Source organism: Gadus macrocephalus, chromosome 9 (genome assembly GCF_031168955.1).
Source record: "Gadus macrocephalus chromosome 9, ASM3116895v1".
In the NCBI taxonomy this organism is placed as follows: domain Eukaryota; kingdom Metazoa; phylum Chordata; class Actinopteri; order Gadiformes; family Gadidae; genus Gadus; species Gadus macrocephalus.
Genome location: NC_082390.1, coordinates 11284972 through 11299323, shown reverse-complemented (window position 1 = coordinate 11299323; position 14352 = coordinate 11284972). Strand labels below are relative to the sequence as shown.

Genomic DNA, 14352 nt, shown 5'->3' with positions numbered 1-14352 from the left:
CGTCCCAAGCGTGCAGAGCCGAAGTTCATTCTGGATTTACGAGGCTGCCGGCCTGGCCAGAACGCGCGCGTGTGTGTTCCCTTTCTTTCCAATTACGGTGCAATTTCACGCCATGTTCTACGCAGTGGTTCTGAATCACAACAAACCCTGATTTAACTGATCTAATGCCCCGCTCAGAGTCCCATTAAGCATACCTCAAATCACTGTAGCATTCACCTGAAGTATTCGGCACACCGCGCAGCCGATTTGAAGACATCCTCTCCTGTTAAACTCTGCTGCTGTAACTACTGCAGCGGTTTCTCCATGTGACGTCTACAGACATCGAGTTTAGACACCACCTATAGACGTTCTATGTGTTAAAGCGTTAAAGGCTATGTCATTCTATTAGTTAAACACAACATTATTGGTCGGGTATTGTTTTTTGAGGAGGGAAGGGCGATGGGGCATCACTCCTCCTAAAGCCAAGTGTAATTGAGTGAATGTAAACATGCAAGCTCACTGCTCATCCTGCTCCTAAAGTCTTCTGCTTTGTATTTTCCCAATCACTCCTTAGACTGCTGTCTTTTAATGGAGCATCATTTGCCAGCTCAAAGCCAATATCTCATTCTCAATCTCTCCCACGGGTTCTTTAAGTGAACCTGCTTTGACACTCACTTTAAACTTGCCGTGGAATACGACGTCTTGAAGAAAATGTGGAGACTGAGGTTGGGGGGCTGTGGAACAGCCAGAAGACTCTTCTCCCTCCTCTGCCATGTTCCCATTACAGCTACCAGAGTAATAGAGGAATAAACACGCACGCAGGGGGCAACGGGAGCTGCTGTCACACTGAATGCTTCACTTCTTTTCCGGGGGGGGGGGTGGGGGGTTGTAGTTCTTTCTTTATCACCCTGGATCTCCTTCACATGGTATGCCAATGGCAGAAGAATTAGCTGTCTCCTGTGCCTTCTTGCCTTGGTGGCTCCTACATCCGTTTGGGCTTTACCCAGTCTTATGGTTCCGTCTGTGCTCTAGAAGTGGGTGTGCTGGAGAGCCTGGACTCGTTACTTGAGAAGCGGTCTTTGGAGCCAGAATCTAAACTTAGACAACGATAAAGCCACGATATACATGAGGTGCACTCACCCCCATCGCTCTCTCTCTCTCTCATTTTCTCTCTTTCTCTGTCTCTCTCTCTCTCTCTCTCTCTCTCTCTCTCTCTCTCTCTCCTTCTTGCTCTCTCGCTAACTGCAAAAACCAAATGGATCCTTTTTTCATTCTTCTCGCTGCCTGTCTGTGCCAGAGACAGCTAATCACTGCAAGGTCAAAGTTAAGATTCATTACATGTCTGAAAAAGTAAACATGGCTCAGGGAACACAAACATTTGCCAAGAGCCCTCTCACACAGACCAGGATGATTTAACACTGGTCGCTGGGCGGCTTTGTGTTGCCCGGTTGTTGTCGGTATTCTCACAATAGGACAACAATGATGACAGTATGAATTGCATTGCTATAATTCATCTACTGTGTTTGTGAGATGTGGGCAATGTTGTTTCAATAATCTGTTCTGGAAATATAAAAAATATAGATATAAATATAGTATATATAGATAGATAGATAGATAGATAGATAGATAGATAGATAGATAGATAGATAGATAGATAGATAGATATAGATAGATAATATACATATATATAGATATACAGATTTGATACAACACCAACATATTGGGTGTATAAACTAAGAAAAATAGCAAATTATATAACGTCAAATAATGTTTATAGGTACAATTATACAATAACAGTCCTACTTCTTTTATCATATTATGTAAAAGATAGACAAATACATAGATCCAACTGAGAGGAGGCAAGAAAAGGCTCTGTGATATTTGTTGTTTTTTAATCAACCAATGTAAGACTTTAATTTTGAAGTTAATTTTGGCCACTATCTGTCCTCTTTCATGTCTTTCCAGGAAAATGCCTCAGATAATTGTTTACTTTGTGGGCCTGGAGACCCAGAAACTGTCTACGCAGTCTCTCATTCCATCTTGACACTTGAATTGCCAGAGTCTTGCATAACACACATCTCTTACATCCGGGATGGAGTGGTATTTTTAGACCAAGAGTTAAAAAAAGCAAAAATAAAAGGGAAAAAAAGGGGGACGTTAGTGCACGGCCTCACAATACTCCCAAGAAAAACCCCACATGTGTTTCAGTAAATGCTGGGAGCAGAGTGCACGGAGGGAAGGTCACTTCTCACAGGATATCAGGATGTGGCCTGCTCTAAACAATGGTGCTTCTACATGTGTGGGGGGCTTGCATCGTGTGCTATGATTGGTTTACCCCAATAAATTGGCATTTTGCTTTTCTTCTATACTTCTTTGTAGAATTTTGCCTCATTTAATACTTATTTTGCATAACAGGAGTTGCACGACTTCATATTATGAACTATTTGTGAAACCCAGGAACATCATTTATAGGTTTGGAAGTTTCAAGAAATTTGTCTCAAAAGCACATCAACAACGCATACTGGAAAACTAAAGAAGGTCTGAACAGCAGTTCATATCAGTGGGGTCCATTTAACATGGATATAATTAGTGTTAGGTTTAGATTTGACTCACAATACTCTCATGCTGGTAGCCCTGGTCATCAAACACATTATCCAGCAGCTCTGAGGGCCTCTCAGTCCAGTCCATGGCCCTCTGCTAGTGCGGAGCAGGGGGCTCCGATAAAGGACACAGCTCAACAGAAGCCACCTGGGAATTACAATCAACAAAGTAGTTTAAATGCTACATTATTTTCTCTTCCGAAGAAACCAAAAACACAAGAAAACGTTTTCCATTTAATGTTTTTGTTATGGGTACACATAAGTAATATCATCACTGTCCTACGGACAAATAAGGATTTCAGAATAAGTGAATTATTCTTATATAAAAATTAAGCAATGACATGCATCTTTCTTTGAGGACATCAGAGAGGAGGCGGAGAAGTGTATTCTAACTCCGTACTGCGTAGGCACGGTACAGTGCAGACGATAGTGTTTCAATCACCACTTGGCAGAACTACAAACACAGGGAGCAACATGAAACCTTTAGACACGTGAGGTGTCTCCCTGACCGCGGTGACCGCAACACTGCTGGGAGGGGGGGGGAACTAAAACAGAAGGGTATTTGAGGGCAGCAATTTGTGGTTAATGATTCTTAATGAGGGACAGCTGTCAATCAAAGCTGGGTATCTGGAGCTTTGCAACAAAGGTGTGGACATGTTACACACATATACATATCTATAGATATGGATATCTATATCTAGGGTTAGGGTTATAGATATCTATATCTATAGATGTACAGGCACACAAGACAACCAGGGAGGTTACAGGATGATAATGTTGACATTGTTATAGGATCTGTCCATGGGAAAGAGACAAAGGGTTGAAGTCGTGAGGGGCCCCTACTGCTCGGGGGCCTTGGGGCCCCTCTGGGCTATGGGTCGTAGTTATGCTGTGATCACAGTGTGTTGCTTTTGCATATGTAGTTATAAAGAAGAATGTAGGTTATTATTAGGTTCTGTTGCATTGGTTTCGATTGTGTATAAATCATTCCGTGGCATATAATAAGGTATTTTAAAATCTGATTATTGTTCCAGAATAACCTAGAAACGTATAAATATAGGTCAATGCACAGAAGCAAATAACGATGCAAAGAATACCAAGTGGTCAAAATAAGTGTTTTTTACCAGCCTTTCTACACATCCCAACGCGCTAACTGGTAACAAGGTGCCTCATATGAAAACATAGATGGGATGGAGTGGTACGTTTTTTATTAGAATCCCCCCTTTTGATTTTGTGATTCACATCACTTTAGAATCTCTTTCTTCGCAATCAAATTTGTGGTCGAAACCTCAACTTTTTTGTTCGGCACACCTGAACAAAACAATATTTCACACATTTATTTCACATTTGAGTCGATTCGGCTCGTTCAGATACATTTCTCTGAACTTGTGTCTTACCTTCCTCTTGTCCCTCACACCTCCTCTCCTTGGTCCTTTCCCCTTCCGTCGTAAACCGGCGCTCTTGTTCCTCCCGTCTCTGGGTATTCTCTTGCTGGGATGGGTCAACAGGGTTGCTCTGAAGCAGAGACTCTCTGGTCTACAGGATGAATGTAAGATATATATGATTCACAAGGATAAAAGGCCAGAGGTGCATTGAATGTTATTTCTTGTTGAAATAGTTTATTAAGGCGTAGGATTGCGGCTTCTGCTTGTGTTCGGTCTCTTCTAACATTTTTGAATGGCCTTTGCATGACAAGCTCTTTCACTCAGTTAGGTGATTAATTATCTAGATTTTATACTGATAGACAGAGGGATTCTATATCCCATCATATATACTCAAATATAACAAATTGCTGTAATCTAAGAGGATCTTGAGAATCTTGTAGAGGACCCAGAAGACCGTTAGACTTTGAGTCAGCCAAGTATCGTTGGTTTGAGTCACAGAGGGAAACATGAACTAAAGGGTTTTCCTCCGTTTTTACAAGTGAGTCCTTTATCCCAAAAATATTGAAAAGTAAATGTTGCATGTACTTTTGGATGGATGCTGGATGGATGTAATTATAATAATATGGTAATGACTCCAGAAGGGAGAACCAGACTTATTATGATTACTTTATTTATACAATATATATTACAGCAACTTCCTTGTGGATGAAACTTATTTAGAAATTCTAAGAATACATGCAAGACAAACATTTTTAGGGAAAGGTCAATGGAAGGGGTTGAAACTTTGATCTACATTAACAAATATCTCACTATTTTTATCACATGAGCTATGTCATAAAGAAACATTGTGCATTATATATTGAGCCAGTACATATTTTTCTTCATTAATAGCATATTGGTAAAATTATTATTATTCATAGATTATAATTGTTGAGCAACTCCAGGTAGGATATACCCCTCTCTCTGCTACGAGTCACTTCTAGCTGGCTAATGCTTATCTGTCTCTTTCTCTCTCTCTCTCTCCTCACTGCCCTTTCCTCTCTCGACCACAATGGCCCATTCCTCAGAAAAATACTTGTCACGCACATGAGCAGCTGGCCTGTGTCAAGATCTGTGAAACAACCCAAATATAACTTCCTCTAAGCCACTCTTCTGAACCCTTGTTTACTTTGCAGCCTTGTTCGCTTGGGTCCTGCATTATGCTTCCATTTCCTCTTGCTGTCAGAATCTCCGGTCATCTCATTGAATCTCTCTCTGTCTGCCCTGGACCACATGGACTTTCTTTCGGTTGACTCCAGAACAAGATTCGACTGTTGGTGCTATCTGTGGCTAGCCTACCCTTCCGCGTGAATACATATTGTATAGCCTTGATTTGGTTTAGTTTCTTATTTCTTACCCACTTATTTACAAAGTTGATTTAGTACCCTTTGTATGATCCCTGTCACCGTATTACTGGTTTACCCCTCAAGTTCATTACAGAAGCTGAATGAGATGTTACATTTTCCAGAGCCTCCTGTTTTCATAAGTACCAAACTTTAAAGGTTATGTACTGAATACAGAGCACCCTGAGACCCTCCCCTCTGCTATTGATAACACAATCTTTCTGGAAATTAGGGTTCTGATGATTGTTGACGACCACTTTATAAAGACAAAAGATATGTGTTGAATGTAGTCTCAATCACCTTATCACTAAAGCAATTATCTCGGTAATTAATATTATTGTTACATAAAGACTACATTTTTTAACAATATTCGACCTTCAATTATCTGCATGAGTAATGTTTTGATAACCAGGCATTCCCATGTGATGTGTCTCTGTGTTACCTTCCTATTATTACTAGTACTTTAAGGTTGGTGTTATTAGTGGTCAAAGATTTTATCATATATTGTTTACTGAGTCTAACTGCTAATTCCGGTTGCTTTCCGAAGTGTAGTTGTTCTTTTGAATTGCTTGTTATTGCATTGTCTGGTATCGTTTGTATTTCAATCCTTTCTCCAAGTATAATTAGCTGGGATTGTGTATGAAACATTGACACTGCACCATTAAGGTTTTTAACTGAACTGTACCAGATTTACACCCCTCAATTTAGTATTTTCCCCAATACTTTGCATTACTTAAACCTCCAGGGCACCTTATATGACACATTGCAATGTGAAAACACAGCACTTTACCACTAAGTCCTCAGTGACTCTGGACAGAGTTTGCATTCAGAGCATGGGGTGGATTTGCTATTCCTACTAACTGCTCATCACATGGGATGGTTTGATCTCTACCTAGACCAGGAGCAGATGCTGAGTATTATGGGATATTACACCACTCTGAACACGCGGGTTCACCAGTCTGCCTTGACCTCATTGTAATTATCAAAAGATCATGACGAACTCGGAGCACCAAATTCTGAAGAATAATGAGTAACAATTTGAAAAGACGAACAGAAAACAGAGAGGAGGGAGAAGAGAGATGGGGAAATCAATTTCTGGTCAAAAAAAAAAGGCCAGACTGATATTCATTATGAAAGTGGAATGTCTGCATTGTCTCCAGCCTTGGCTTATTACTGATGCAGGCGCATGGTTACATGGTTCACCTTTAGTACATGTAGGATTGGTTCCAAAATACTCTTTTCAGTGTGGGATTGCAACTTGTTACCCCACATTCGGTAGAAATAACCATCATTCAATGTGCTATGTGTGGGCTGTTCAGTGTCAAAAGTCACAAGGCATCCCCATTAACTGTCAGAGTGATGTAAACAACAATGGCGACCGTCTAAGAGACATCTCTGGATAGATAAGAGGGCAATACTATAGCTAGCTGCTCACTATCAAAACATGAATAATAAGCAATATTCACTCAGTATCGATATGTTTCTAATCACATTTAATCCAAAACTGCAACTTAAATTGGAAATATGAGAATTCAAACAATTCAGTGGAGACACACAAGTTACATTGTTGTGGGACAGGTTGTATTGTGGTGAGATGGGATTATTTTAGGGTTAAAGGAATATCCCTTTAATTCTCATTCACATAATCAGGAGTGGAACTGGTATCTACATTACGATTGTACATAAATAATTTCATACCAAGATAACTTAAGGCATGCTAAGGCATACGGTAGCCCACTTCCAGGAGCTCAGTTAAACTTTAAAACTTTTGTTTTAATGACATGTGAAATATGTTGGCTAAATATGATGTGTTCGTGCAAAAGAAAACCCCTCTAAACATTGTAATTTGCTGTTATTCCACTGAGGATATAATAATATTATCGTTATAATAACAAGTTATTCATTCAGGAAGATATAATGACATGACTGTAAGAATAACACGTGATTCATTCAAGGAGGAATGGCGCCATTTGAAAAACACGCTCGAACTGAAATATAAAAATAAAGTTTTGTTTTCATTGGCTATGCCTCAATAAATCACTTACTGACTACATTTAAACCAATCCCATCCATCTATATTGAACGGAACCTAGTGCAACATTAACAAGTGGCAGGTGAACAGGGATGCAGTTGCGTTACCTCAGTCTCCTTTTGGTTCCTTCTCCAGACCGGCGCAGCGGAGGATACAAAATAAAAGTATCCTTGGTAGTTAGGAGAGGAACACTGGACTGTGAGGGACTCCGAGATGTTCTGCTTGGAAAGTTCAGCCGTTTTCCATAGGGCTTTCATTTGAGTTGGGGGGTGGGGGTAATTTCTCATGGAGTTATCTCTCTCCTCCCAGTTACAGTACTGTGCTGGGAGTAAAATGCGATTGAGCAGACGCATCGTTGCTGCTTTTAAAGTGGGTCGAAATGTTAAACAAAAGGATGCATTATAAAGATAAAAATAAAAGAAAGATGATGAAATCAGCGAGAGGAATGCACACTTTTCCATACGGATATCACTTCAAAATAGCCAAAAAGTACGAGTTATCACTAAATGTTGTAGAAAAATGGGAGACAATTGAATTCATAGAATGTGGTGAATACACGTTCGCCTTCCTATGGTGGACATGCCAGAAGGACTATACCAGCTCTGTCAATTTTTCAGGATATTTGACAGACCTACATTCTGCTCAACCCTACACACGATTACACATTTGTCATTGTATAACATATGTATGTTCAACTATGATGTTATTATGTCCTAAGTGGGGCCTATATTCATCCTATATAAAATATTTAGGTGTGTCGCATCAACGCTTCATCAACACCAGGTACCGGGAACCTCATCAGCCGATAAGAGGTCAACATGCAATAGCACGTATTAACCTAGAGAGGGAGTCATATACCACTCAAAACCATGTAGCATTCAAGGGATGGTTGGGAAGGTTATCCTTTAAATTGTCATCCTGACAATTGATCACCCCAGCCCAATCGACAACCCCATTCCTAACGCCAACCCCGAGCTCTTTCAATTACCGATTATGTTCAAATGTGTCTTCCCATGTTCTTATTTTTGTTTTTGTCTGTATTGCATTTTGGTGATATAGTATATCTTCCTTGTGTTTTTGACTTCGATTGTCGCTTTAACTTGTGAGCTAATGGCCAGCCCATCAGAATAACCTACGTTTCTGGCTTGAATTAAAGCCCTCTGTGAGACCATGAAGGAAGGTTAAACTAAAAGTCTGCCAAGCTCCAATAAAAACACTATCTCCCTTATCACTAGGGGAACAAGGTCAGTGCACCACCTAGGAGGTATGGACCTTTACTTTACACTTACTAACAACTGTCATGTTTGTTTATTGCTTTTACTTCCAATGCAGAGGTGAGAACGTCTGTGTTATTGAGAAACCCTGACACTGAGATAGAGCAGACCAAAAAAAATCATTGTTTGGCTCAAATAACATACCATTTGATGTTTGTAATTCTATGTTCACAAAACCAAGCATGGTGATCCTTTACGTTTGAATATTAAACTGCATCCATACATATGATTATAATAATGTATAAATATAACAATATATCATAATATAAAAATGGTAATGTATCATCTCTGCTGCAACAGCCTTAACGTTCTGCCCATCTCCCATGCTATAGCTGATGCTGGACCTGCAGCAAAGTGTGCCTCTAGCTGTTCACTGGTGCTCACGGCGTTGCTATCTGCCTGGCTGGTCCTATGAAGCACATCAAAGCATTTAAAAAATGAAGACATATACTCATTACTCAGCCCCATGTCAGTTGTAAAAACTGTGCCATGTTTGGACAGTTGGATAAATGATGGATAGCTAGCAAAGCTCCAAAATATAGTCGTTGTGGTGTGAATTGTGTTTCGACATGTTGAGAAGTGGTGAACAGATGAAAAAAAAGTGTTGGGTAGCTTGCCAATCACAGATACCACACATATAAATAAATACATACAGTATCTACAGTATATATATGTAACATTAAAGAGACAATATATGTATTTCAAGTTGATCTACTATATTATTCTCTGATAAATGGACTTATGCAATTGTGGTTATTTTGAAAGTATAATCACAAGTACCACAAAGACTCTGAAAAAGGAAAAAGAGTGAGGATGCAACTTTATATAAAACGTAGCAAAAGTCTTTCTTATAATTTACACAAAATAAGTTATTGTTCTATAATTTGTCTTAAGTGTAGAATATATGTATACCGTGATGAAGAATCACGGTATACAGTTCTTTAATATCATAAATTCATTCAATACAATTGAATGGTACATTCATATAACCACTACACATTGTATCATATTATACATATTATACATATGGTACTCTCAGATCCAGTGGTCTTACTATGTTATAGCAGAACTTCTGGATGGAGACGACACAGAGCCTGGGCCGGAAACCACAAACTGGAAGGGGCGGAGTAACACCTTGTATGTTACAGAGATTATCTAATGAAAAGAAAATGATTTGCATGAGTGAAAGAAGCTTGCAATAAGTGTATTTTGCAATGGCCAATCTACACATTGTTGATTTGAAACCTTTACAGACAAGTGAAGGGAACGTGGAAGACAAAAATCTTCTGATAATCAGACATATTTTCAGTGGGATTGCAAACTTAATGTAATAACATTGCATGAATGCATATAGATATGACAAGATGCATATGCATTCATGTCATATTCATTCATTCATGAAAGCACAATGCATATGAGAAGATCATACTATTTATGATAAAGTCAAAAATCATGTGATAAATTGCACATTTTGTCATAGAGATATAAAAAACTAGATTACCATGTGCTCAAAGGAATTGGAAGCATTTCTGAATTTTGCTAGATCCTTACCATATTAAAGTGTCATCCATTTGTTTGAGTGAACATTGATGTTGGAACAGAATGCTCACTCCCGCATCTTGAAAAAAGGATTCCCTTCATTAAAAAAGATTCTACATATAAATAATTGGGTGGCTCCAAAGCTGGCTGATATCGTGGACTGCCAAAGGGAAATGTTGACTGCCCTGAATAATTAAGAAAACATAAAATCCACCCAAAAACATATCCGGATTGCAAAATGGTCCTTCGGCCAGTTGAAGACAATTATGTTCTATGCCTTTAGGTAGCCGAATGAATCCACATAATGTTGTGCTTATTTTGCTTAATTATACCTTACTTCAATCGATGTTGAACTAAATCTCAAGTCAAATTCAAAAGAGAACTACCATGACAGTTGCACGATACACTCCCAGCCATTTCATATCGAAGGAATGAGTGAAAAATTTAATTATTGTCTTACTCCGGGTTAATTTAGTCTGGGAATAGCTTTATATATGTACAAGACAAAGTGCTGACATATTAGGGCATTATGCGCTGTGGCCCCAATTGATGGTAGGTTCCCCTTTAATAGTAGATGTCCAGAGCTGCCCAAAACAGTTGACTGTTAACCTTTTATTGAGATACAGACATGACCCCTTGGGGTCAGGGTTCATCTCTCAAACGTACATATGTTACCCTACAAGCAGAGACCTTTCCAACAATGCTTTTTGTTTTGTTCTACGACAAAGTAAAAAAAAAATCCTATATTCAATGCAGTGGTGAGGCAGGTCTGGATTCAAAGACAATTTACTAATATCTAAAAATATTGGATAAAACGATTACATTTAGCTATCTTTTTAAATAATAAAAATGTGTAAATAACTTTGTAAACATCTTATTATTTTGAGACAATGTGTAGAAGAAGGTGGTCTTTGAGTCCCCACCTGACCATACCACTGCGATGATGTGTCAAGTTTAGTCCAGAGACTAAACTCAGGCTAACTGATGCACAGCTATGAATGAGCGTCCCAACCTGTGGGCAGCTGCAGTACAGTTGGCTGAACTGAAAACTCCACATAATACCCATTGAAACATTTCACAGCTGCTCATAGAAATATGTCAGAGACAACTATGGAACAGTTTTCCCACGTGACAAGAAAGAAAAAAAATACATATTGCTTCTTAGATAATTTCAGTCTTTGTGTGCATGTGTGTAAATATACAACTCATGCTTTAGATTAAAATAAAAACACAATATAACTCAAGGAACTGTTGTCCATTGCCCCAACAGTTATAAAATTGGTTTCAATTAGTGACCTTCATTCGCATTATTTATCACTAACATTTGAAATGCATATCAGCATCAAGAATCAATAATCATTTTCATTTTAAAGAACATTTTAACTGTGGTCATCAAAATAAAAAATAACAAATATCAGTTATTCTGTAGTATTCCAAAAATAACCAATCTGCAGCTTCTTTGCACATGCATAACAAGGTTGGCGTACCTTATAGAAAAATAATGGCGGTCAAAATGGTTTAATGGATATAAAGGAATAGTTTAACATGATCTCAAATTACTCCAGCTTGATTCAGCAAGATTTCCCTTTTTTGGCACATTGCTGTGATCAGCCTCCAGAACTTTACAATCCACAAAATACAGAATTTAAATCTTTTTAAAAATAGCACAAAATAAAATATTCCTGTTCACTTGTTAAATTTATTCAAATGGCCCAAAAAAGTTCCTCACAATGTAAAATGCCACCATGCACCACATCTGCAGTTAAGGTCAATGTTAATCAAGATGTCTAGGAGTATACAAATCCACATCACCTTTCAAAGTCACTATATACTTTTGTGTGTACACAGTCCTGTGAAGCATATCATCAAATGAGCACTGAACGTATCTGGCATCTCAGTGCTACTTACTTATTCCTGAGGAAACCCTTTTTCTAGAAAGTGCACATGTTTGTGGCATCGCATTTAGCAACTGCACAATTCTGAGATGGATATTTTACTTTGCAATGCAAGCATTTGTCATCCAAGCGGTCCATTCATGTGATGTTAATGCATCGATGCGAGCAGCCTTTGTCTCTGCGCTGGGCTGTAACCTGCTCGTTTAGACGTGGGAGTATGAGTTGGCATCGCTGCTTGGAATTAGATTGGTGCTCTGTGGTAAGAAATCCGAAAGAGAGTGAAGATAAAATAGTCGATTTCGGAGGGATTTCTGTTGGACAGCTAACGTATGACAAAGTATGTACATTTTCCACACCCCATAGTGTTTATGGACTCGATATTGTTTAATACAGCAATACAATGTAAAATACAAAAAATATTTAATGTTGGACAGTAACTGCCACTGTTGAATATATGGTGTGGTTCTGTGTGTGAATTGCATATTTGTGTCTAATCATGCTGCCATGGACACCTACCTACATGACAAAATGGGAGGAAGAAAACACCCCTGGATTCAAAATGACCATCTTATTCTATTAGCTTATAAGCATTGGTACACTTACACATGGCATGGCTCTAAGTGTGGGACTGTCTGCTGCAGCTTCAATTATGATTTACAATTTATTTATAGTTCTCTCATATGCTGCCTGTTTTTCCTTCATCTAATTATTAAAACATGCATCACTTGATCTAGAACAAGACCCAAACATAAATTAATATACTTTAGGCCTCAGAAAATGAAAGTAACATGAACATAATAAGCCTAATGGGAAGTGGACAGTTTATATTTATTATTTCACTTTTGTAGAATTTGTTTTAGAAATGTTTAGTTAGATATGTTTGTGAATGGTTATCTTTAGATCAAATGTTATGTTGTACATAATATGTTACAGTTGGCAACATACCCATGTATAACATAAATAATGAAAATGTTTGGTAAAGAAGAGATGATATAATCTGATATAATATGTTTGTAAAGTTATACTTCCCTTAAGGCCAGGATTATGTATATGGGCAGTACATCTCATTCAACATTGCTCTATATTTGTATCATTAGCAAAAAGGTTGCAAATGGCCACAATTGATAAAATACAGTCTGTATCTGTTTACAATTATCATGTAAGAAGACTGGAATAGCAGCAAATCCCAAAAGTTCTTTTTTAACCAAATACTTAAGGTGAAAAGTCCTGAAAGTAGAAAAATGCACGGACACATGCACCACACAGCAGGTGGTGTTTTGACATTCAACAGATGTGAGAGAGTTAAAATGTCCACTAAATCCTGTCCTATAAATTACACTCCTCTACAGTCATCTGTTAAAAAATGACATATTCCACAAAACGACTATGTCTATTCCATGTTTGTTTCTTCAAGCTTGGTGTGCAGTAATATCTCAACCTGGGATATCAATTAAATATATTCAACTATTACTCAGTATTAGTTCTGCTGGATCTCTTTCACTACTTTTTGAAACAGTACTTTTTCAAACTAATCTAGTTGAATCGATAACTAATGTACTATATCTACATATGTATATATATATATAAAGTCTTTCAGCATTTTAAACAGTCATACAGTAAAACATTACAGCATTATACCACCACGTTCTAAAGCCATCAATGTTGTGCGGTGTGCAGCAGGGCCACCTCCCTCCCCGTGCGCTCAGACCTAGCTACATGTCCATCAGGTCCTTCAGAGCTCTCTCTATGTTCATCCGATGCCCCACCCTGGTGACCCCCAGGTCCACCAGGTCGTCCTTCTGCAGCGACGGCAGGTGGCTCCCCTCGATGTCGTTGTCCAGGAAGGCGTCCTTGTGCTCCGACAGGTTCAGGTGGTCCAGCCAGTCGGCCACGTCCTCCTTGCTCCAGAGGACCAGGGGCTTGGAGGCGAAGGGCTTATTGGAAGAGGCGGAAGGCGACGACAGCAGGGGCGAGGACGAGCGGGAGATCCCCGAGCCCAGAGGCGGAAGCACGTAGAGGTCGGCCAGGGCGGGGGAGGAGGGGGAGGAGGAGGAGGTGTGAGGGGGATGCCTGAGGCCGGCGTCAGGGGGAGGGGAGAGGCTCGGGGAGGGGGACCTTTGGTTGGAACCGGAGAGTGCGCTGGAGTTGGTGATGACCTCTTGGCACGAGAGCGACGACAGGACAGTCGTGGAAGCGAAGGTGACTGTGTTCCTGCGCGGCACGCCAGAGGAGAAGTCCGGGTTCCTGGAGGGACACGGGAGAACAC

At 39.3% G+C, this 14352-nt stretch overlaps 2 protein-coding genes across 8 annotated transcripts in view; both read right to left on the bottom strand.

The window, feature by feature from the left end:
* Positions 1-7652, bottom strand: part of LOC132464401 (anoctamin-1-like) — a 30135-nt gene extending 22483 nt beyond the window's left edge. For 2 of the 4 annotated variants that reach the window (XM_060060747.1, XM_060060748.1), the window contains exon 1: positions 655-1118. In XM_060060747.1, the coding sequence (XP_059916730.1) occupies positions 655-753 (99 nt within the window). In that variant the 5' untranslated portion in view covers positions 754-1118. Of the gene's footprint in view, positions 1-654; positions 1119-2592; positions 2728-3976; positions 4116-7485 lie in introns of those variants that run through there. The other 2 variants (XM_060060749.1, XM_060060750.1) reach the window with 2 other exon arrangements.
* Positions 7653-10657: 3005 nt separating this feature from the next.
* Positions 10658-14352, bottom strand: part of LOC132464395 (SH3 and multiple ankyrin repeat domains protein 2-like) — a 38655-nt gene continuing 34960 nt past the window's right edge. For all 4 annotated transcript variants that reach the window (XM_060060738.1, XM_060060740.1, XM_060060739.1 and 1 more), the window contains one exon: positions 10658-14330. In XM_060060738.1, the coding sequence (XP_059916721.1) occupies positions 13799-14330 (532 nt within the window). In that variant the 3' untranslated portion in view covers positions 10658-13798. The remainder of the gene's footprint in view (positions 14331-14352) is intronic.